This window comes from Filobasidium floriforme, assembly GCF_021052385.1.
Source record: "Filobasidium floriforme strain CBS 6241 chromosome Unknown HD553scaffold_15, whole genome shotgun sequence".
Taxonomy (NCBI): Eukaryota; Fungi; Basidiomycota; class Tremellomycetes; order Filobasidiales; family Filobasidiaceae; genus Filobasidium; species Filobasidium floriforme.
Genome location: NW_025763636.1, coordinates 728,011 through 749,095, shown reverse-complemented (window position 1 = coordinate 749,095; position 21,085 = coordinate 728,011). Strand labels below are relative to the sequence as shown.

At 54.1% G+C, this 21,085-nt stretch overlaps 8 protein-coding genes across 8 annotated transcripts; 3 read left to right on the top strand and 5 right to left on the bottom strand.

The window, feature by feature from the left end:
* Nucleotides 1–29: 29 nt before the first annotated feature.
* HD553DRAFT_329222 (structural constituent of ribosome) lies at nt 30–957 on the top strand (the record flags this gene model as incomplete). The annotated part of the gene is made up of 4 exons (XM_046181914.1): nt 30–111; nt 183–307; nt 383–769; nt 844–957. The coding sequence occupies 4 exons, from the start codon at nt 30–32 to the stop codon at nt 955–957; spliced, it is 708 nt and encodes a 235-aa protein (XP_046035542.1).
* Nucleotides 958–1,133: 176 nt separating this feature from the next.
* On the bottom strand, nt 1,134–2,562 carry HD553DRAFT_314137 (prenylated rab acceptor PRA1). Its single transcript, XM_046180316.1, has 9 exons — nt 2,491–2,562; nt 2,345–2,421; nt 2,238–2,276; nt 2,095–2,145; nt 1,942–2,015; nt 1,777–1,847; nt 1,641–1,712; nt 1,456–1,567; nt 1,134–1,384 (listed from the first exon to the last, which is right to left on the bottom strand). Exons 2-9 carry the CDS (start codon nt 2,387–2,389, stop codon nt 1,357–1,359), a joined length of 492 nt encoding a protein of 163 aa, XP_046035541.1. The 5' UTR covers nt 2,390–2,421; nt 2,491–2,562; the 3' UTR covers nt 1,134–1,356.
* A 370-nt stretch (nt 2,563–2,932) lies between these two features.
* HD553DRAFT_314136 (uncharacterized protein) lies at nt 2,933–5,416 on the top strand. The gene is made up of 5 exons (XM_046180315.1): nt 2,933–4,362; nt 4,431–4,569; nt 4,637–4,727; nt 4,808–5,163; nt 5,234–5,416. The coding sequence occupies exons 1-5, from the start codon at nt 3,122–3,124 to the stop codon at nt 5,270–5,272; spliced, it is 1,866 nt and encodes a 621-aa protein (XP_046035540.1). The 5' UTR covers nt 2,933–3,121; the 3' UTR covers nt 5,273–5,416.
* A 2,328-nt stretch (nt 5,417–7,744) lies between these two features.
* HD553DRAFT_314133 (uncharacterized protein) lies at nt 7,745–9,844 on the bottom strand. The gene is made up of 12 exons (XM_046180314.1): nt 9,584–9,844; nt 9,474–9,500; nt 9,269–9,393; nt 9,176–9,189; nt 8,986–9,098; nt 8,900–8,926; nt 8,684–8,829; nt 8,570–8,615; nt 8,408–8,498; nt 8,270–8,339; nt 8,140–8,202; nt 7,745–8,069 (listed from the first exon to the last, which is right to left on the bottom strand). Exons 1-12 carry the CDS (start codon nt 9,729–9,731, stop codon nt 7,992–7,994), a joined length of 948 nt encoding a protein of 315 aa, XP_046035539.1. The 5' UTR covers nt 9,732–9,844; the 3' UTR covers nt 7,745–7,991.
* A 394-nt stretch (nt 9,845–10,238) lies between these two features.
* Nucleotides 10,239–10,505, bottom strand: HD553DRAFT_273809 (uncharacterized protein; the record flags this gene model as incomplete). The annotated part of the gene is made up of 2 exons (XM_046177835.1): nt 10,239–10,312; nt 10,379–10,505. Coding segments are annotated over 2 exons (201 nt in total), but the record flags the coding sequence as incomplete, so codon positions are not given.
* A 126-nt stretch (nt 10,506–10,631) lies between these two features.
* HD553DRAFT_274093 (6-phosphofructo-2-kinase-domain-containing protein) lies at nt 10,632–13,587 on the bottom strand (the record flags this gene model as incomplete). Its single annotated transcript, XM_046177852.1, has 14 exons — nt 10,632–11,297; nt 11,357–11,422; nt 11,493–11,590; nt 11,648–11,702; nt 11,767–11,874; nt 11,945–11,965; nt 12,032–12,160; nt 12,226–12,577; nt 12,650–12,677; nt 12,757–12,899; nt 12,974–13,026; nt 13,096–13,116; nt 13,184–13,243; nt 13,354–13,587. The coding sequence occupies 14 exons, from the start codon at nt 13,585–13,587 to the stop codon at nt 10,632–10,634; spliced, it is 2,034 nt and encodes a 677-aa protein (XP_046035537.1).
* A 597-nt stretch (nt 13,588–14,184) lies between these two features.
* Nucleotides 14,185–16,595, top strand: HD553DRAFT_351078 (uncharacterized protein; the record flags this gene model as incomplete). The annotated part of the gene is made up of 3 exons (XM_046183588.1): nt 14,185–14,511; nt 14,578–14,878; nt 14,996–16,595. Exons 1-3 carry the CDS (start codon nt 14,244–14,246, stop codon nt 16,593–16,595), a joined length of 2,169 nt encoding a protein of 722 aa, XP_046035536.1. The 5' UTR covers nt 14,185–14,243.
* HD553DRAFT_314123 (uncharacterized protein) lies at nt 16,590–20,903 on the bottom strand. Its single transcript, XM_046180313.1, has 3 exons — nt 20,375–20,903; nt 19,188–20,311; nt 16,590–19,122 (listed from the first exon to the last, which is right to left on the bottom strand). Exons 1-3 carry the CDS (start codon nt 20,629–20,631, stop codon nt 16,703–16,705), a joined length of 3,801 nt encoding a protein of 1,266 aa, XP_046035535.1. The 5' UTR covers nt 20,632–20,903; the 3' UTR covers nt 16,590–16,702.
* Between the last annotated feature and the right edge of the window lie 182 nt (nt 20,904–21,085).

The window sequence follows — 21,085 nt, the reverse complement described above, 5'->3', positions numbered from 1 at the left end:
CGTATCCGCCTTGACTCGCTCTTCTTCAGATGGCCAGGTCCTCTCCTATTGCTCCCAACGTCGGACGTCTGTCTCGTTCGCAGGTCGCTGCCAAGAGGGGTCTCTACAAGGGTACGCTTCATCGTATTACATGCATCCTGTGAGATCGAATGTAGCTGAAGATCTCTCCCGGTGTAATTCAGGCAAGAAGACCGGTACCGCTCCCGCCAAGGAGGAGAAGCCCACCACCGTCGAGAAGTCGATCGGAGGTGCCAAAAACGGCGAGAAGAGGACCATCTCGACCGACAAGGCCCAGAAGTACTACCCCGTGAGCGGCCATATACAAACGCATCGACGACTAGTGCTCGATGACTGATCTCTAGTCGATCGCATTATCTTTCAGGCCGAGGATGTCCGAAAGCCCAAGGCTTCCCGAAAGACCCCTGGCACCACCCAGCTCCGATCTTCCATCACCCCCGGAACCGTCTTGATCTTGTTGGCTGGACGATTCAGGGGCAAGAGGGTCGTTTTCTTGAAGCAATTGGACAGCGGTCTGTTGCTCGTTAGCGGACCTTTCAGGCTCAACGGAGTTCCCCTCCGACGAGTCGGCCAGGCCTACGTCATTGCCACCTCGACCAAGGTCGACCTCGCTGGCGTCTCTGTTCCGGAGACCGTCAACGATGCCTACTTCACCAAGTCGAAGGCCGGAAAGGAGGGCAAGGAGGACCAGTTCTTCGGAGACAACAAGGAGAAGAAGCTCTTGTCGGACGACAGGAAGAGCGAGCAGAAGGTGAGTCGGAGAAGCGGGTCTTTGTGAGGCGTATAGCACAATACTAAATTTCGTCTAATTTATCCTCTTTCCAGACCGTTGATGCCGCTCTCCTTGCCAACATCAAGAAGGTCGACAACCTCTCCAAGTACTTGAAGTCTACCTTCAGCCTCTCCAGGGGTGACAAGGTTCACGAGCTCAAGTTCTAAGCGAAGAAGGAGGACGGGGCACGTGTTAATAGTCGAGGGATGAAGACGCCTTTTAGAGATGGGAAGAATCTCGTCATCGAGGATCAGGATGATCCGAGAACCACCTTGTAACCTTCGGTTGCGCCATGCTATTCGCTATCAATCGTAACGAATAAGACACACATTGAAAGCTGTTCGGCCGCTCGTCGTGGCGGCATCATCAAAGCCCAACTCCTGTCGATACGGGAGTTCGAAGCACGATAGATAACACCCCTCTAAGCATCACTCTGATTCTAACCTAGCAGACTACATTGGCGTTGTGAAGGAAGGTAGGGACACTGATTATCGACCACCGACAAGACGACATCTATTTGGGGTATGGCGAGGCGCAATGGCAGGCAAGCTGTCTTGCAAGCCGACTTAGACCGTCTCGACGTTTCCATACTCGCTGCGAAACGGCAAAAGCACGGCATCAGCATGGTGAGACCAACTCGAGGTGTTTTACGACTATCAGCCTACCTTTCGAGACCGGGCTCCATCAGGCTGGCGTGTCCCATGATCAAGATCGAGCTGGAACCGACGAGCCAGAAGAGGGTACTCAGGGGTGCGGCGATCCAGAGAAGAGGGATACCTGATGCGGAAAACCTGATCAACTGTCTATTCGCGCGATATTATATTTCGTGTCATGCAACCCTTGCACTTACCGATAACAAAGAGACCGGTGTAGAGCGATTTTTGGGTTATGACGTGGTCTCCGACTTGCATAGGCTCAGGAGCTGTACACATAATCATGATGTGAGTATACCATTGACTGGAAAAGGTCATCCGACGACGACGTACCGAACCGGTTGATAGCGGCGAAACCTCCGATGAGGAAGATGAGGGCGATCAGGAGTGCCAAGTTGGTCAAGCTATGCAACAAACGACGCGTTCAAGAGGCAAAGCGAGAGACGGGGTCGGTTAGCTTGTGTACCTTCTTTTCTAGTGACAACGGCGTCGACTTACAGAGCGTAAACCGCAAGCAGGGCGATCACGATACCATAGTTGCCGGAAAAGTATCGGGTGTTATAAGAGAGCCTCTGAAGATCACCTCGGAGGTAAAAAATAAAAGTCAGTAACCTGGGATGAATTCGTAGCAATCGTCGTCGTCGAGCTCACCGAGGTAGCTTCGTTCATATCGGCAGGCCTAGAGAGCCTTTGGTGATCGAACTGTAGTGCATTTCAGGTTGAGGATGAGCACGACTGGGATGTGGAATGGCCACGAAAGCGATTCGGGCTGTGTTTTTCGCGGATCTACTTACAAACTCGTTTACGGGTCGGAGAGCCGAGAGACGGGTCTCCTGCGATGTGCACAAAGTGATCAGTGTCAGGACATACAGGAGTGTACCTCGCTAGACACGAGACGTACTCGGAACTGCTTGGCCAATTCAGGAATTCTGGTAACGACGTCCATGTTGTACGTATCGAGTTGCGAGTTGAAGATGTCTAAGATGGCGGTATGCGAGAGTGAGTTGTTGCGTCCTGATCCGAGGACCCCGCTAGCAGGATACCTACGTCGAGATACAAGATGCCAGATGGAGTGATGTACAAAGAATGATAGAGAGAAAAGAGAGTGTAGAAAAGCAGTTGAAGGATGAGATGGATGATGATCTCCCTCCGAGCGAGGATGAGAGTGTCCGGACGCTTCTCCTTGCTCTTGTTCGGTGAGCGGCACGCGCGTGTGAGCGGCGCGGTGCCTGAGGATACTCTGCGCCGCGATAGGCAATTGGGGACATCTCCATTGCTGAATTGCTGCAAACATACATCACGAGCTTCCAACTTGCATCTCGTCAACTCTGTACTCTGTCAATCGTTCTTGGAGGGTAAATCCTGTTACTTGTCATGAAAATCACTGAAGTTGTATCCTGGAATTTGTAGCCCCCAGACATGGACATGCATGATCCCCCGATGTGTCACGCGCGCGTGTGCGCTCTGACCGGTATTAGTCAACCACCTCTACCCTCTACCTAGCTACCTATAGCCTATAGTAGTAGAAGCTCTACTACTCCCTCTTTCCTGCCTATTCACCTACATCGTTCATCTTCCACATCTATAGACAGACCAAGCAGCCTTCCGCCACCCCTAGTGGATAATCACGAACCCCGATCTCGACTGTCGTAACACACCGTTTACCTAGCTGCCCGACATGGGCAACACCCCGTCGAATCAGTCTGGACAAGGTGGTCCATCCGGTAACACCACCAGTCCCGCTCGTCGAGGATCCACCAGTCAAGGCCTCAGATCTTCGCCTGCGCAGCCTTCTAGATCTCAAGCTCCTAGCGTCCTCCCACACCGACATCACGCTGGGCGCCATTCGCAGAGATCCGAAGCTGCACAGGGTTCCCCATCATCCATCAACCAGACCTCGTCTTCCCCTTCGTCACATCGTCCCATCTCTCCAAGACGACGCAAGTCGCTCGAACTTCCAGACCTCAATAACAAGCTCACTTTTACCAATGCGAACGCTCAAGGAGCCACCTCGGAGCTGGTTCAGGCCGAAGCTCTCGACACGCAGACGACAGGTTCGGGCCGGGTCCGTTCTCCCTTGGCCGGTCCACCTCCATCTGCGTATACGTACGACGAGGAAAGCTCGCTCGGAAACACTCCTGCCAACAGCAAACGCATCAGTCTCACTTCGGGCACGCGAGCTCGCTCGCCTCAATCAGCGACGGTGCAGATCACGACGTCGCTCGGAGAAGGGATGGGTCGAGACGGGAGCGGAAGCTTGTCGAGCATAGGGACGAGGGAAGGCATGCCGATCCCTGGGGCCAAACCAGCTCGTCGTGCTCCTTTCGGTGGAGACGAGCCGGACAACCCTTACTTTCCTCCTGTCGCGAGGCAGCGTCCACCGACGACGCCCGGATTGCCCAACTACTCGCACAGTCCTCATACCGGAGATGGTGGATCGGGTGTCGGCCTCGCTCACGTCGAACACGCAGAACAGGCCGATTTCGACTTTTCCGGCCGAGATAGGCTCTCGGTCAATACGAACGTACCCCCGACCGGACCTCGACAGCCCTCGCCTGCGAGACCAGCTCCGGCCGTGGTGACGACCGAGCATCATCACGTCGTCGCTCCGCAGGACGTGATCGTGTCTGCCTTGCCGAACGGTATGGCGAACAACCCGATTCTCGACCAGAATGCGCTGCTACCGCCTGCACTCGAGACTCCCTTGGCGTCTGTTCAGACTCCTCGCGTATATGACCCTGATCAAACACCGCTAGGTCTGCCCCCACCGGTTGGAAATGCCGCTCGGCCTGTCGAAGAGGAGGAGGAGTCTGCCTCGATACCAACACTGGTGACCTGGAACGAGGGAGGGAAAAACGTCTACGTGACAGGAACCTTTGCCGAGAATGGATGGAAAGCGAGGCTGAAGATGAACAAGAGGTTTGTCGAAATGTTCAGCACAAGGTTCTTTGAGAGGACGTCGAAGCTGATCATGCGCCTCTTGTCAGCACGCACGACTTTTCATTACTGCTCAACCTGCCACCGGGCACGCATCGACTCAAATTTATCGTCGACGACCATTGGAGGTGTAGTAGCGAATTACAGACCGCTACAGATGGAGACGGCAACCTGGTCAACTGGCTAGAGGTGAGACATCGCGATAGCTGTCAGATGAGCCATCGACAGCTGATATCCCTTCATGCCATTGATATAGGTCGATCCACCAAAGAAACAGATCGACTCGCACGAAGATTGGGCGATGGCGGAGTGGGCCCAAAAAGTCAGCGGAGCCGAGATGGAGCAAGGTTCGACAACACGAATGAAAGTGGGATTGACTCTACAAGACGCCGAGAAGTTGATATGATTTGCTCGTGAATCCCCGCAGATGACGGGTCTTTGTGGACCACCGTGATTCCTCCCGCACTCGTCAACTTCATTTCGATCGAGGAACGGGGGAAAGAATCGCCTGACGGCTTGAATCCGGGCGCTTTCGAGAAATATCAGCAGAACATGCAGCAATTGTTGGCCACCGTTCCGGCCCCACCCACCGTCCCCCGACACCTCAAGGATCCCATCCTCAATACGAGCCCAAAGGAGCTCGAGGGGACGATTGGGGGTACGGCTGGAGACGACAACTCGATACTCCCGGTGCCGAACCATGTTGTTCTGAATCATTTGACGGCGGCCGCCATCAGGAATGGTACTCTCGCTGTCGGAACAACCACGCGATACAAGCGCAAGGTGAGGCATATGTTCGGAGAGCTTCGAGAGGGTAACGTACCTGTGTTAACGGTATCGATATCCCTACCAGTACATTTCGACCCTTCTTTTCAAACCCGTGGACCATTGAACGACCGCACATATATCCATGTATCCGCCCCATCAATTGTACAATACTATTTCGATCTCGACTTCGACGGTCGTGACGAACAAGATGTACATAAACTTATCCTTGAGCAATCCAGCGGCGGTCTTTTCTTCCTGAAGTGACACGGGGCTGTATGTTAGGGGATATTGCGTAGAGGAACCTTTAATTGAGTTAGTGTGGCGTCGGAAACTCTATCTGGCCAATCTCGAACTTCACCTCACAAGCTCGGATCGATGTCGTCATCCTGTTGTTGTCGTTACTGCTGCTGCTGCTGAACGTTAGCAAGGCTGGCTATGTTTATGCTGGTGCTGGGTATAAGTGAATTGACCTTGCAATCGATCGAGTCAGGTCGACTGTTCCCAAGAATGTGTTGATCGATCCTTTCGGTCATGGGCCATCGAGAACAGTTTTCGCAGACGAGGCACCAAAAGTCAGTTGTAGTTGCCTGCTTTATTGACCGATACAAGAGGTCGATCAGGTGCTTTTCCATAACATCTGTTCCCTGATTAGAATACCCGTGACCTCATTCCTCGTCCTAGTCTACCTGCTGCTCAAAATTCCCTCCAGAACAACAGATTTGAAGAGATACAACGGTCCGAAGAGCCTGCAGGCTTGAATCCAACTGATTCACCTTTTCCCTGGTGGTATCTGCCTTCTCTCAGAGTCTTTTAGACCGCGTTCTTGATTAGAGGTAGCTCTTTGAATAGGATGTCATAGATATCCTTCTTGAGCAGAGGTAGCTCTTTCAAAAGGATACCATCTGTCCTGACAGACAGAGATTCAATCGCCGCCCATACCCTTTCCTCTTTGGTCGTAGGGATACCGATAGTAGTGCTACTACTCCCCATCTTGATATTACTTACCTAGATTGTTTCCCGCCCAGCTGCACAGACCACCCCTGAAAATCTCACGAGCGCTGAGTTCAATCCACCGGCTTCCCACAGCCAACTATATCGAATTTAAGAAGCCAAGCCTGACCAAGGGTGGGACACATGTATGTGTATACATACATGTATTGTACAGTACAAGGTCACTGCCACAACTTGGGATCGTAGGAGTCCCATTCATCATCATCAGCATCACCCCAATCCCAACACTCCCATTTGGCCCATTCCCTCAGCTTGCTAGCGGATGGGACTCGCCTGGCCGGCTCGGAAGGACTGGACACAGTCCAAAACTCCTTCATCATCTCATCTTATGCCTCCTCTGATCGTTCGCTTCCTGCTTGTACGTCTCGACTCGAGGTATCATGCAGACGGTCAAGCCAAGAAGGAACACGTCGTTTTGTTTTCCTAGATCCCGCAGTCTTTCCGCACGAGCGTGATCCTAATCATTGACGAACTGTTTTGTTAATCGGAGTCGCTCATCATCCTGACAACTGGCGCTACATGCCTGGTAAGTCGCACCGCATAAAATCACTGACATACAGATTTAAGATAAGATGTACCAGCACAACACATGAAGGCAGATCTCAGTCTGTAAAAGCTCGGGTCATCGATACGACGACAATCAGAAGGGACGTAGCGCCGCGACGTAAGGAGACCTGTGGTAATACACCGAGTCAATTCTGTCACACGTTGATCCGACAGAAACTGAAACTGACCTCGTGGATTGCCATCCTTTCCAAGCACCAGTCATACCCAATAACTGCATAGCCCTCCTCCCAGACCAATCGTCCCAATCGATCGATCCTTTCGGTGCTACCGATGGGGTCGGGGTGGCAACGATCGATCGAAGGAGATTGTGAAACGCGATAGGACATTGATGATCAGGCAGAAGCGCGATAGCCTGATATCATGGTTAGTGCCGATTACAGAATTGAGACAGGGTCAGATTGATGAATGTATGCTCATACTCACGGTTGCCTTGCTACGCGAGTCCGAAGACATCGCATTCATCAGAACATCGACTAGCCAGTCGGAAACAGGATGGCTGATGGCGCAGATCGAAATGAGCACCAGCTGGGTGTGCTATAGCACTACAGAGACGTGCTTACCCGGTCAGCAGGATAAATAGGATATTTTGTTTCAGCTGGATCCATTGAATGATCTCCATCTGTGAGGTGCCTGACAATGCTTGCCAAAGAAGTGACTGCAGAACAGCTCGAATCAGCCCTGATGATATGCGGACCTTGCAGCCAAGCCGAAGAGGAACTCACTTGAAACGGTAGCGGGAGCATAGCCAGTTTCTGGTTAAACGGATCCGCGGGATGACTGAAGACCATATTACTATCGCTAAGCTCCTGACTTATGTATACATTCATGACAGGAGTTCCATTATTTGATCGTCTTTTCAGATCGCTTCATCAAATGGTTGATCGAGGTTCTACCGTTGCCTCGAAAGAAGGTTCGAGGCTTTGCATCCGCGTCCCGGCCAGACACGGCGAGACTTCCGCCGACGTACCGTAACAGGCTTCATCCTACTTGCAACTTGCACTTGCAGCTGGTTGAAGAGTGAAAGATAGACATGATTGTATATACTGAGCGTTACATCTCGATTCCGAAGAATACAGGAAGTTTTCGACAACAAGTTTCGACAAAAGTAAACAGACGTTCATGAGTGGGTAAGAAGGATTGATCAAACAGGATCGGTTTCGAGAGATCGTGCGTTCATTAAAACTGTCCTCGAATCCGAGAGACCAGAGACATGACGTGACGAGGCTTTATGGATAGTTGAGTAGATTTCGTTTGGATACGGAAGTCTAGTCGTCATCCTGGTTGATGGCACCGTATCCTTGACCGGCGTTGCGGGGCTCGGTGAAGAATCCAGAGAGGACGACCTGCAACGAAGGGGGCCCAAGAGTCAGTACGGGCACCAAACACAAAAAAGGTGCGTTCAACATGACTCACCGAATCACCCTCGGTGTGGGAGTGGGCGAGGAGAAGGTAGAATCCGAAGACGACCTTGGCCAACTGATGATGAAAAGCGTCACGATTCAGTAAAACACACATTACAGGCCCAAGCCGTTCGGAAACTCACGACGTCGAGGATACCGTAGAGAATGATCTCAGTGTCAACAGAGAGCCTGCCCTTGCCCTCAGTCAAGCCGCTAAATAAATTGCGTATATGCTTGTAAGCGATCGCTCCACGTGTCAATCGTGCCGAGCGAAAACTCACAAGACAATGGGGTAACCAGTCCAGAGGACAATGATCATCAAGGCGGTGACGTTGTAAACCCTCTGAACACCGGCGGACTGGAGCTTGGCGGCTAAGAGCGGAATAACGGGTCGACATGAGCTTGAATGCCCAAACAACCCCCTCTGGATAGTATCGACTTACCGTTCCTTCCGGAGAAGATCAAGGTGAAAAGGACGTAGAGGTAGAACTGGAAGATTGGCAAAGCCGAACATGAGCACTCGGAAGATACGCAAAGTTTGGGCTCATTCTACTCACGGCACAGCTGACGGCGTACATCAACCACCTAGTCTTCTCGCTGGAGCTGTTCAAGGCGGCAAAGAGACCGGTCAAGATCATGGCGATGTCGGCGAGGATCAGGACGGCGGTGGTGATCAAGGGCATGCCAGAGAGCAAAGCGAGGTCTACGGGGAGAGGATGACGCGGAAGAGTTGAGGACGAGATTCGGCATGACGGCCGAGCGGAGCCGCTTACCCAACAAGAGAAGGGGAGTAGTGAGGGCTGTAGTCGAACGCAACGGGTCAGCGATGAACGATCCGGCGCAATGGCATCTGACTTACACCAATCAATGTATCGAGCGTAAAAGACCTGCCTGAGGACTCGGGATCCGTCGGCGGCGTTCTCGAACTGACGCTGGAGAGCGACACCCATGCCAGAGGCCATGGCGAGGTAGCTGAAAGATCATTACGAGACCACACCAAGTGAGCGGAACTGAACCGACAGGGATGCCAGTCCGTGAGTATGACCTACCTGATCATGGCCATCTGAAAGTCCGTCGATATGCGTGGTCAAAATCAGTTCTCATCGTCCTTCATATCGCTACAGAATCAGCGGGGGACTTACACCCAAGATGGTCGCGGTCAGCAAGTGGAAAAGCCTCAACTTGCGTTCGACCCGCTTGGCCATCAGAAGGACGACCAAGAACGAGACGGTGAAGATTGCCCAAAACACCCAAAGCGCCTTCTTGCCTAATATCATCAAAATATGAGTGTGTAAAGGCTCAGTCAGTCACAGGGTACGAGTAGCTGGAGGCTCGATAATGACTAACCCGTGTCGTGGACATGTACAATATGGGCTACAAAAAGAAAGGCGAGGTTAACAAAGCATAAACATCGTAAGCAGCGAAAACCAAAGACGATGTACCAGGTGAATGCGGACCTGAGGGACCCTCAGGGTATGGGGGAGGCAAAGCAGTAGGCTTGTGATGGTGGTGGTGGTGGGTGCTCGTCACCGGCGCAGGGATACTCAACGTCCCCGAGTGGGTCGGATGAGGGATCGTGAGAGTCGAAGCTTTGAGGAAATCCATGATGACTAGAGTTGTGTTGTTGGTCGTTGCAGAATCTGGAGATCGGAAGCTACGAAAAGAGAGGATTCAATCGGAAAGGACGGTCGAATTAGCAGGGAGGGGATCCGTATGGGTTCGTGTCGTTGGTTATATACTTCTCGGCGTCGTGCGTGGGTGGGTGTGTGCGCAACCATCGTCACGAGGTCACGCAAGGCCAAGGGCAAGGGAAGGAGAGAGAAGCAGGCGGGCGGATGCTGAATTCGACCTTGAAAGATGACGTCAAGATGTTTGAAACGCGGATGCAAAAAAGGACTCTGCCAACGTGTGTGTGACATGTCCGTCGATGATCGGTGACATCCTCGATCCTCATATCCTCAGGGATGTCGAGGATGGAACGGTACAGTGGCATCAGCATAATATCGAGCACAGGAGCGGACAGTTTGAAGTTACGAATCGCACACGTATGCAGAGTGAAGTTTATACATCCTCTTTAACATGCGTGCAGTGAGGCATCTACTACAACGAATCTCACGTCGCATACTTCAATCGCGAAGGTGACAGCCAGGCTTCCGTCTCGCCTTCGTAACACCAGCCCAAAGGACCTGTAGACAAAATTCATAGTCAGAACAAGCCATCGTCGGAATGCAGGTCTGTGTCGCTAGACTCACCGATATCGCATTCCGCACAGATGAGCCACTTGAGCCCTTCTTTCTGCTGGCCCTTATCCTCAACCTTGACATTCCGGGTAAATCCTATGTTTTCGAAGACCATCGGCACTCCGCCGACATGCCAGAAAGGAGCCGGGTCCTTGACATCCGGGTTGGCTGCGGCATCGGCCTTGGGATCCTTCTCGAAGGGAGCATCGGGATCGTCTGGCAACTGTGATCCGAGGCAGGACGATATCAGCTGACAATACGGGTATCAACGTTTCGGTATCAAAGGGTGTCTTACCATTCCACTCTCACGGACCACCCAATCAGCCGTCCCAGTGCTCAGTATGAGCGAGTTGCAGCCGTCCCGAGGACAGTACATCTTGTGCCTGTTGTACTTCTTGGTGCTCGCAGCAGCAACGGGTGCACATAGTGCGTTCTCTGCCGTCTCTTCAGGAAGATCGTAGTACTTGATCAGGTGCGTAGGTGCGCGGTTTCCGATCATGCTCTGGGCGTGAAGCGCTCGGGCGATGTCGGCCTGGGAGATCCCAGCTTCCTCTTGGGTGACCTCGGAAGCCTTCTTGCCGTGCTCTTCTGCGTGCTGCAAGAGCACATTCTGGCGAGCCTTTTCGGTAGAGATCTTGGTCGTAGTCTTTCTCTCGACGTCTTCCTCCTCTGATGTCGGGCTCTTGGCATCAGCAGGATCCGGAGTAGGAACTGCCACATGACTGGTAGCGGTCGGAGCGGCATCACCAAAGTAGTCTCGGGCAGCCCCGGACTTCTTCTCTTCGGTGGGAGCTGCCACCGCACCGTCTCCAGTGTTGCGTCGTGCTGGTTTGGGGCGATGCGTGTCGACTGCAGCGATGGGCACATGGAAACGCTCCTCCTCACAACCGTATGCCATCGGTGTCAGCTTGATGAGCGTATGAAGAGGTACCTGCAATCCGTCATCCCAGTCAGCAAGCATGCCGAGCGGTGGCTCGTCGTTTCTTTCACCTTGATGTAAGGCAATTCCTCCTGAGACAAGCCCATGAAGTATCCGTAAAGACATCGGATGATGGCCTGAAACAAAGCCGATGTCAGAGTTTGGTCGATCCTGCACTGTGGATCTTGGGACCTCGATGCAACTCACCTGATGACAGATGATGATGATGTTCTCCTGCCTCTCCAGCTCCATGATAACGGGTTCGAGCCGTACCACGACATCTTGGTAAGATTCACCGCCACGGTCTATGGGGCACGACAACGTTAGAATCCCGCTGGCGACTATCCGAGCAGCGGACTTACATCGGTAGCCAAACTTGTTCTCATCACGTGCAGCGTAATCTTCGGGGTATTTTTCCTGGTAGGACGGGCGATCGTCAGCAGGAGGTCGTACAGGTAACCAAGAACATAAACTGATTTACGGCAATCTCCTCATAGGTCATTCCATCACAGACACCGGCGTCGAGTTCATCCAGAGACTTCCAGGTCTTTTTGGGATATGGCAGGTTCCTTGCGGTAGCGACGGTTCTCTACAGAACAATGGGCAACGAGTTAGAAGAAGGTTCCAACTGAAGAGAGATTCTCGGGCTTGGTACTCACTTGGAGCGTACTCGTCCAGACCTGGTATCCAACGTTTTCGAGAATCAGTTTCTTTCGCTCTGTACATGCTTGATTCACTCAGCTCACCTGGAGAGGGTGATCTCCGACGTTCTCGAGCACCAGCGCAGGCAGAGCAGCGGCGTATTTTTCTCCTTGTGGGGACAGGGGCGAGTCTCCGCCGATCATGCCACCGACATTGTGCATACTCTCTCCGTGCTGCATAGCAAGATTTGTAAGACATCGAAATCAGGGAATGCGCAACTTTTGTACATTTGACTAACCCTGGAAAGGTAGATGTGTCTCGGCTTGAGATGCAGGTTCATCAGGTAAAAGGCGATCCGACTCTGCAGGTAACCAGCTATCCGGTTGATCTGCACCTGTCTACCGACGTTCAAGATCTTGCACCAAGAGATATCCGGTTCCGTAATGGTCTCATACACGCTCTCGTACTGCTCGATCCGTTTCCTGAAATCACGCTCGGCCTCTTCCTTGCTCATGCCCTTGTAGTCGGGATCACCCGAACGGGCTTTGAGCGCGACGTTGGAAGCGATGATTTCCGGGTCGTCGCACCAGGATTCAAGAAAGATGCACTGAAGGCCGGGTTCTCGGTCGATTCGCTCTTGAATCTTCGCCCTTTAAATGCAAGTTGTGGTCGAGTTAGACCCAGACTGCAAATCCTTAGACGCTAGCGTCTATCTTGCTTACCTCCTTGCCCTTGTACTGTTGGTGGCATCTGTCCAATAAACAAATCAGGTCCACAATCAGCGAGTGATCCACCGAAAGACCTCCCTATCCCAGCACCCCGGTCTCACCGTGGATTCCGACGTTTCCACCCTGTTTCAGCCAAGTGATCAAGCTTTCCAAACTTTCGGTCGCCAACTGTTCACGGAGAGCCGTAGCCTCGGCATTGGTGCTCGAGAAGTAGGTATGTGAGTGATCCTGGGGTCCTTCTCCACTGTGATTCGACCAGAAGAGATAGGGGTAAGACAGGTGCAGCTGGGACCCGAGGTCAGTATCGCGATTACTCACGCCTGAACCTGATCTCGAGCTTTTCTCCGCCTAAGCTGCCCGACGTTGAAGACCTAGAACGCGGTATCAACATTGAGCGCCTGAAGGTGTATACAAGTAAGCTTCCATGATGTCTAACTGACCTCGACCTTGTACTCGAGCCACTGCCGAAGGGGAACGAAAAAGTCAGTCAAGCGATCAAACGGGTTAAACAGCCGTGTTATGACTCACCCTGAGATACCTCAACAACCTATTACTGAGGTAACTCTTGCCTCGAGCAGGAAGACCGACCTAAAAGGAAGCACAGGGATTATAACCGCCAACCAACGGGGACGTCCGATCACGTCAGCGACCCAATTACTCTCCGCCAAGGGGTAACAATACAGAGGTGAATGACATACCATGGCGACTACGATCTTGGCTTCCGAGTAGTCTGGTCTGTCCAACAGGGTCCCAATTCCACTGACGCTCGGGGTCTGAGTCCCGGACATCTTGTTCGACTGGGATTGCTTGATGACCTTGGTAGATTCGTCGAGCGTCTTGAGCATGTCCGTCTGGGCGCCGAAATGAGGTGTTCCTGGCACGCTGAACGGTCTCGTCTCTCCCGGTGAGAGCGCTCCGTTATCTGCACCCATCGTCTTGTCCGTCATGCCAAAGTCGAGGTTCATCTTGCCCGACGGTCCCGGCGTACCGGCGTCGATGGTGACATTGGGTACGGCCTCGCCCGGCGACGAAGGCCTCGAAGCCGCTCGTGAAGGTGCGGCGGAAGACGCTCTCGAGACGGCAGCGGTACCCGGTTGACTGTGAAGAGGTGTAAAGGCTCCCGTCCCCGACATGGAGAGCTTGCGCAGGGTGTGTAGCTTGTTCAACGCGGCTTGGACCGAAGCGTTGTCATCTTTCGGGTTTGGGGGAAGTTGCGAGGGTTGCTGTTGTTGATCTTGCGACATTGTGAGCAGCTGTGGTTTCCTGGTCTGACGTACAACCTGGAAAATCTACAGCGACCAAGATGGGGTGTACAATCGATGAGAAGTGATAGATGCAACTTGGGATGTCCCGACAAGTTAGAGATAGATAGCTGGATGCTGGATGACGAGCAGCTTAGACGATCAGAGGGGTGAGACTGGACGTCGACCGCGCGAGAGTGAGAGGCAGCTAACCCTCGACCCGTGAACTCCGATCCTCCATCTCTTCTCCTTTCAATTGTCCACCATCATATATCGAGATCACACCATATCGACTAGAATTACATAGACATCTCATAATCGATAGCTTCTGGACACGTGCGTGAAAGATGTCGTCCTCGACATACATGACCACCAGGTCGCCATGGCAGACCACACCGGCAGTGGTACCCAGCGGAGTCGGTTCAAACGTCAACAACCCGAGCTCGACCCTCCCGCACCATCACCATCATCATCACCACCACCATCACCACCTTCATCCTGCTGTAGCAGGTGCTGCTGTTCAGCATTCGCCCTCACCAGGACCGCACACAGCCAATCCGTATGCGGGTTCGACGCCCGCTCACGTACGTGCAGGTAACACGCCGGGTCCTCAAGGTGAGTGCTTTGAACCCCTACTCCTTGCTATAATTACATGCTCGTATGCTTATCCTGGTACTCTAGGTCACTACCATACTTCAAACGCCCCCCACCATCATCATCATTATGCTCCGATCCCGCCCAACTCGGTCGTCGCCGGTTCCACCGCATCCAGCTCGGGAGTCCCGGCCCATTTGGGCATGGCAGCCAGCTCTTCGTCCGTCGTCGGTCTGGGCCAGCACCCGGGCTCCAGGCGAGACAGGTCGGCCCAGTCTATCGTCGGTGGACCTCCATCTCATCAACATCACCATCAACAACTGCAACAGACCAACGACTATGACGTCTCTCGTTGGCACCCGAGGTCGCAAAAGCAGGTCGAGATCGAGTGAGTCGAGAGAGAGGACCGGAAGCTTTTTCTTCCCGAAGTCCACGTTTGCTTCCGCGCGTCTGTACCCCGAGGCTCATCATCGTCCTTCGGTCATCCCTTCCTTTGCCAACCCAGGTCACTCCCTTCGAACGACATTGCCGCACACTATGTCGGTGCAAACACTCACAGCCCATCCGGAGGCAGGCCATCCTCTCCTCGCCCTGGTGGTCTTCCGCGTCCGACTCGAACTCTCCCCCGCGGCAACCGGGGGATCAAGCTGGAACCCGATGGTGTCCTACAGAAACGTGGTCGGATGTACGCCTGGTCGCCCATGGTCGTCGAAGACCTGTACGGTAATCCTTACGGGTACGGAGACGAGCTGAGGAGCAAGGAACGGGAAGAAGAAGTCAAGGCGAAAAAGAGATTCAAGATGGCCTTGCACTTTGTACTCCCTGCGGCTGCGATGGAGGCGGGCCAGCCGCTCAAAGGTGACGAACTCAAACTGGAGGATGAGGATTCGCACAAGAAGAAGAAGCGAAAGACCAACGTCCCGCCTCATCTCCGTAGCCCGTCTCCCGTCCCTAAGCGAGAAGAGATTATCGAATCCCTCTCTCGGCTTGGTACTGGACCCGAAGCGGGAGGACAGGCGATCAATCAGGAAGAGACCGTCATCGGGACGACCTATCTCGATCTCGCCACGTCTCCGGCTGTCAGATATACGCTTGGAGTGGCTAACAAGGAACGGGCGTTGATGCGCACCGTGGACGACCTGATTGATGGGGAGACCGGGTTGAAGGGCGTCCTTAGTCGGTTACAATCGGCTCTCGAAGTGGCAGGGAGGGAACCGAGCCGGTTGTTCGAGACGAAGCAGCACAGGGAAAAGCATGTGAGGACGTCGACGCCGGACAAAGAGGTGCTGGATGAGATCAAGGATGGCGCTCAGGCGGCGAACGACGTGCAAGAAGGCGAGCTTGGTACGATCGGTGTCGATTCGGCAACAGGTCAAGATACCGCCGCTGTAAACGGAGCTGGGGCGGTCGATGCCTCTACCTCCGCGGCGGTAACTGATGTCAAGATGGAAATCGAGGACGAGGTCAAACCCAAGTCGAACCCCGCCTCACGACAACCCTCCTTGATCTCGGCCAAGCCCGCTCTCGACTCGTCTTTCCTTTTCGGATCGGGCGAACCGTTCTTCGTCCCGCCCGGCTCGATGGTCACGTACGAACCCGTCGACCCAAAGACACAGGACCCGGACGTCCTCGACATCTACCCCGAGACCGAACTCAGTCCGCTGCAGAAGCTCTTTGTCACCCAGACGGGGCTGACGACGACCATCGGACCTTCGCCGAACGATCCTCGGCTTCATCTACCCTTGACCCATCCGGGTTATCCGCATACTACTTGCGTCCGGCTCACACCGGAAACGCAAAAACAGTCGGTCATCTGCGCGATGGACAAGATCAAGGAGCTCGCTTCGGACTGCCAGGAATACGTACGTAGGCTCGAGGAAATCCGGGAGAGGCTTGCCAACGTTGGGCGAGCTCGACGCAAGGTATGGCAGATCGTTCGCGAGCGAGCTGTCATCGCCAACGACGGGGAAGTTGGGGACGGGGAGGCAGACGTTGAGACGATGCGATTACGGGCCGAAGCTGAACATGCCATCAGCGGGACTCAAGTGGAGACGCGGAGGAGACGAGGAGTGGCGACGGCGGTCGCATCGGCCGTGGCGAGTTAAATTCATGCTGCGGAAGTATGTCATCATTGGATTCGTTACGCGTCGTATAATATAGGCTACAATATTATTATTGCTTCTTGGTCCGAATCCCCTTGCCCTCCGCTCGATCAATTCCCTTCGACATTCGGTCTACTGATCTCGATGACGACCTCTAGCTCCAGCACCGACTTCTTGGGTTTGCTGGGATCCTGTTGTTGGCGCAGGGAGTACGGTAGCGACTGCTCGCGCTTGGCGACAATTGCAGGGAGCGACGGTTCGCGCTTGACCACGATCGTGTCGCTGTCCACGTTGGCCTCTTCCTCCTCTTCCTCTTCGTCAACGACCGGTGCAGGCATCGGCATGTCGATCGGTGGAGGGTTCTCGCCAGCATGCATTCGTCTATCTTCGCGGTCGATAAAGGAATGATCTTGTACCCGGTTGATGGCGTTCCGTTTCTGTCGACTATTCTGCCACACAGCTCGAGACGCCTTGACGGGTAGTATATCGGCTCGGCGGATCTCGCGTGGTACCTCGACGTCAAATCGGTGGTCGAGTTGTATACTCAGATCCATCAGAGGCCGAACGTTGCGTCTATCGTGAAGAAGAGGTGTTCGAGCGATGTGATTCTCCAGATAGCCGACATTGGTGTATCGCTCGTCGGGGCGCGGACAGGTCGTATATGGGCACCGTAGGCCTTCGTGAATGTGAATAGTCTCTACGTGCTGTTGCAGATGCTCTTGAGACGCATAGAAGCCCGAGCAATCCCTCCACACGCAAGCCCATGCGTCGACCTCCTCCCTATGGCGTTTCGTCAGCTTCGCCCGCGGAAGGTGAATCGCCTCGAAATGACGTTGCAGGTGCCACTCCGAGGCGAGTTCCGCATCGCAACCGTTCCACCGACATTGCCGTAAGTTACCCCGTTTCAGCAAGGTCCGACTCAGCACCTTGCTAGAGCACGTCTTGTTGAAACGGTCGAGTGCGAATTCCGGCGACCAAAAGTTGAAGTGACGGGGAGACGGACTGCGAGGGCGAGGTTCAGGTCGGGGCTTAGAAACCTTCTTGACGGGGATGTCAACCCACATCCTGTTCGGGGGAATGGTGCGGATCACTCGCATGTTGACGACTCCGTACGGGCTCGGTGTCTCCTGTTTCACCCCGACGATGGACGCAGACCCGGCATTGAGCGCTTTGATCTCTTTTAGCAGCGCATCCGGCTTGGACCTGTTCGGTTGCCGGGGTTTGTCGACCTCGGTAGGGTCGGCCTGGGCTCGGATACCGGTGGAAACCTCGATCGCGTCAGCCTGAGCTTGGACGTCGATCGGGATCTCGATCTGATCGGCCTGATCAGCAGCCTGACTTTGCGCCCGATGCTGAGCCTGATCCGGGGTTTGAGCACGCCTTATTATAATAGGCTCTTCAAGCTCTTTCTCAACCTGTTCTTCCAGCTGTATTTCGACTTGTTCTGACGTTGGAGCGAAAGGTTCGACCGGATCCTGACGGTCGTCCGAGACAGCGGGTTGCCCGTCGACGACGCTCGCGGATTGTTCTTGCACGGACGGCTCATGACCAAGGGCAGAGGGCGATGCGATCCCGCTATCTGAGGCAGGCGGTACCGGTTCTTCGGTTATGACTTCCTCAATAGAAGCCTGAACTTCCGAAGTCGGTCGCAAAACCTCGGTCCGAATCGAGTGGACAGCCAATGGCGTTGATGAAGTCGATGCAACAGTATCCCCTGGTGCTGCTGTCTCAGACGCGATGATCGCGATTCTCGGCTCCTGGATGGAAACCGGGAATTCGGAGGGCGTCGGAGCACTGTCCGACAGTTTCTGTTCTGAGATGGCAGGACCGACGATCTGAGGCGATATGACCCAAGCCCCTTCACGTGGCGCCGTGACTGGATTATGCACGGATATGAACGCGGTTTGGCCAAATGTTGGTGTCAAAAGGTGTTGACTCGTTGTCGACGAGCTCTGGGCACTTGTTGGCGTGAGATGGTCCTGATTTGACAATGACGAGCTCTGAGCACTCATCGGCGAGTCAACTTCGTGGCCTGATAGACTCTGGGCAGGTGCCGGCTGGACCTCTTTCTTCTCCCGAGCCAGGAGGGCAAGCAGAGCTCGGGCAGGAGGGAGCGCTTTCTCCGACGATTGCTGCTGGTTCGCAGTCGCGGGAGCCATTCCGTTCGGAACGACAGTAGGGCTCGACACCTTGTTCGTGGCAGCGATCGAGCCGGCCGTAGCGGTAACTTCCGAAGCAGAAACGACAGGCCCTTCACCTGGAACGGCGGCATGTCGGAATACTCCGTTCGTTGGTCCATTCGAGTGATCATTGGTAGGTCCGCTCCAGGTGACTACCGCCGGAGGCGAGTGGGCTGATAGCTGATGGACCATCAAGGCTGGCGGAAGCGCTTTTGGAGGGATAGCGACCGCTCTAGCCATCGACGAGGAAAACTTCGCCTCATCCTGCTTCAGCTTGTTCACCGCCGAGTATAGCCTCCCATAGTCTGCGGTCCGAGGCAGAACGAAATTGGTCTTTCTCGCCCACTCGCCTACATGAGGTTGTGTATCTTAGTGTGTTGCTTGGACGTACGAACAGTCGGGGACTGGTACATACCAAGCATTTCGAGAAAACGATCTTCCGAATGCGGACGAGGGAACCGCCGCATCAATTCGACGATCCTGTATTGTGTGTAGACTATCCGATGCTCCATAGTCGGTCGCAAAAGAGGCGTCAAGACCGAGTTGTTGCCCTCCGGTATCTTCGGCAACTCGAGATTCTGTGCAACGTCTGCCCAGCTCACTACCGACGGGATACGCCGCTGCGTCCGAGTTTCCTGTTGTTGTACGTATGCCGGTTGACTTTCGGGAGAACTAATGACCTCGATACGAGCCGTAGGAATCGGGGGTGATGGAACGGTTTGGGTAATAGGCCTCATGGTCATGGTCGCTGTGCGGGGAGGATTGCCCTGAATGACGTGGGAGGGACCGGCATCACGAGCAATAGTGTGTGACGGGGCTGCTTCTTCCCTGCTAGCTCGTTCAGCAGCGCGCCGTTGCCTGGTCCAGTTCTCAAGATCCCGTGAGGCATTCTCGCGGACCGTCACGAGTGAGGCGGAGCTCGTTTGCGGTAACGACGATTGAACACTGCTGATAGCGTTTCGTACCCGTTGAGCCAGTTCCGATCCTTCGGAAGCTACGTTTGCATTTACCGCATTCTGAGTGTGCTGCACGATGTCCGCGTTGTTCAGAGCTGGCAATTGGACACCAGAGCCGCTGCCTACATTCACGCCTCCCGAGGTCGTCGTATTGGCCGTGCGGCCAGCAGGTTGTGAGACCATCCAAGCTTGAGCGAGATTATCCTGGTATCGTCTGGTCCGATCGACAAGCGAACCTCCATCTCTGCCACTGTCGACCGTGTTCCTGCTCGTTGTCCCGGAGGAGTTCGAGTCTCGGCGTTGTTGTCCTCCGTTGGCCACGGACGTGATAGGTCGAGCTTGGTTTGACGTCGACGCTATGGGCTGAGCCTGTATGCTGCTGGGTACCTGCCCAGAGTACTGACTCAGACCCGGTGTGGATCGTTCTAGCAGGCGTTGGGTTAGGCTGCCGCTTCCAGACGGGCGACCCTGACCATTGGCCTGTTGAACAGGCTCGACGATTTGGCCTTGGCTCCCGTTCGTCTGACTGCCTGTTACGAGCTGATTGGTCCTTTGCAGATTGGCGTAGTGCCAGTTTGCAGCACTAGAGGATCACCTTTCAGTAAGGTGCCTCCATGAACACTACGTCGACATCGTAGCAGCTTACAACATAAGCCCTTGCTCATAAGCCCTGATACGCTCTTCCTCCAGTTGTAGTTGTCCCCGGGCAGCTGCCACTCGAGCCAGCTCTTGCTGCAGGATTTGTTGGTCGTGGACCAGGACGACGTGCTGTTGCTGATACTGCTGCTGTGGCTGCTGCTGCTGTCGTTGCAGCTGCTGCTCTGCAGGGCGAATTTGTCGAGGTCTATTCGCATTCGTCGAACTGTTCCCCAATGAGCCGCCCACATCGTTTCGCTGGTTCATCTCTCCTCCTCGGAAAGGAGAGAATGAATGCGGGAAACGTGGGCTGACTTCGCAGAGTCGACTATTGACAAACAGCGTGGGCGAGGTGGTCGAAGCTTAGGGGAGAATAGCTCGAATGTACAATTAACAAGTCAAAGGTCGAAAGTTGTTTGCGAATTGCGACGACGAGCGCGGTCGTCGGGCTCGGGAGGTCAGTTTGTGTTTAGGAAGCAAATTTGCTTCCGATGCAGGCCGAATCAACAAGATGTCAGCGAGGATATGGGATGAGGGGTTGTTGATTGTTGCAAGGGGAAGGAAAGGGAGGCTGAGGGGCATCAAGAAAGAGACTTGTTGTCCCTTATATGCTTTTCTGGGATCAGCCAGCCGGTCTCTGATTGGCTGGCCTAGATGGGATCAAATCAGCTGGTCACCCAAAGGAGGGGCTAAAATTGGAAATGGTTCCACTAGCTTAGTC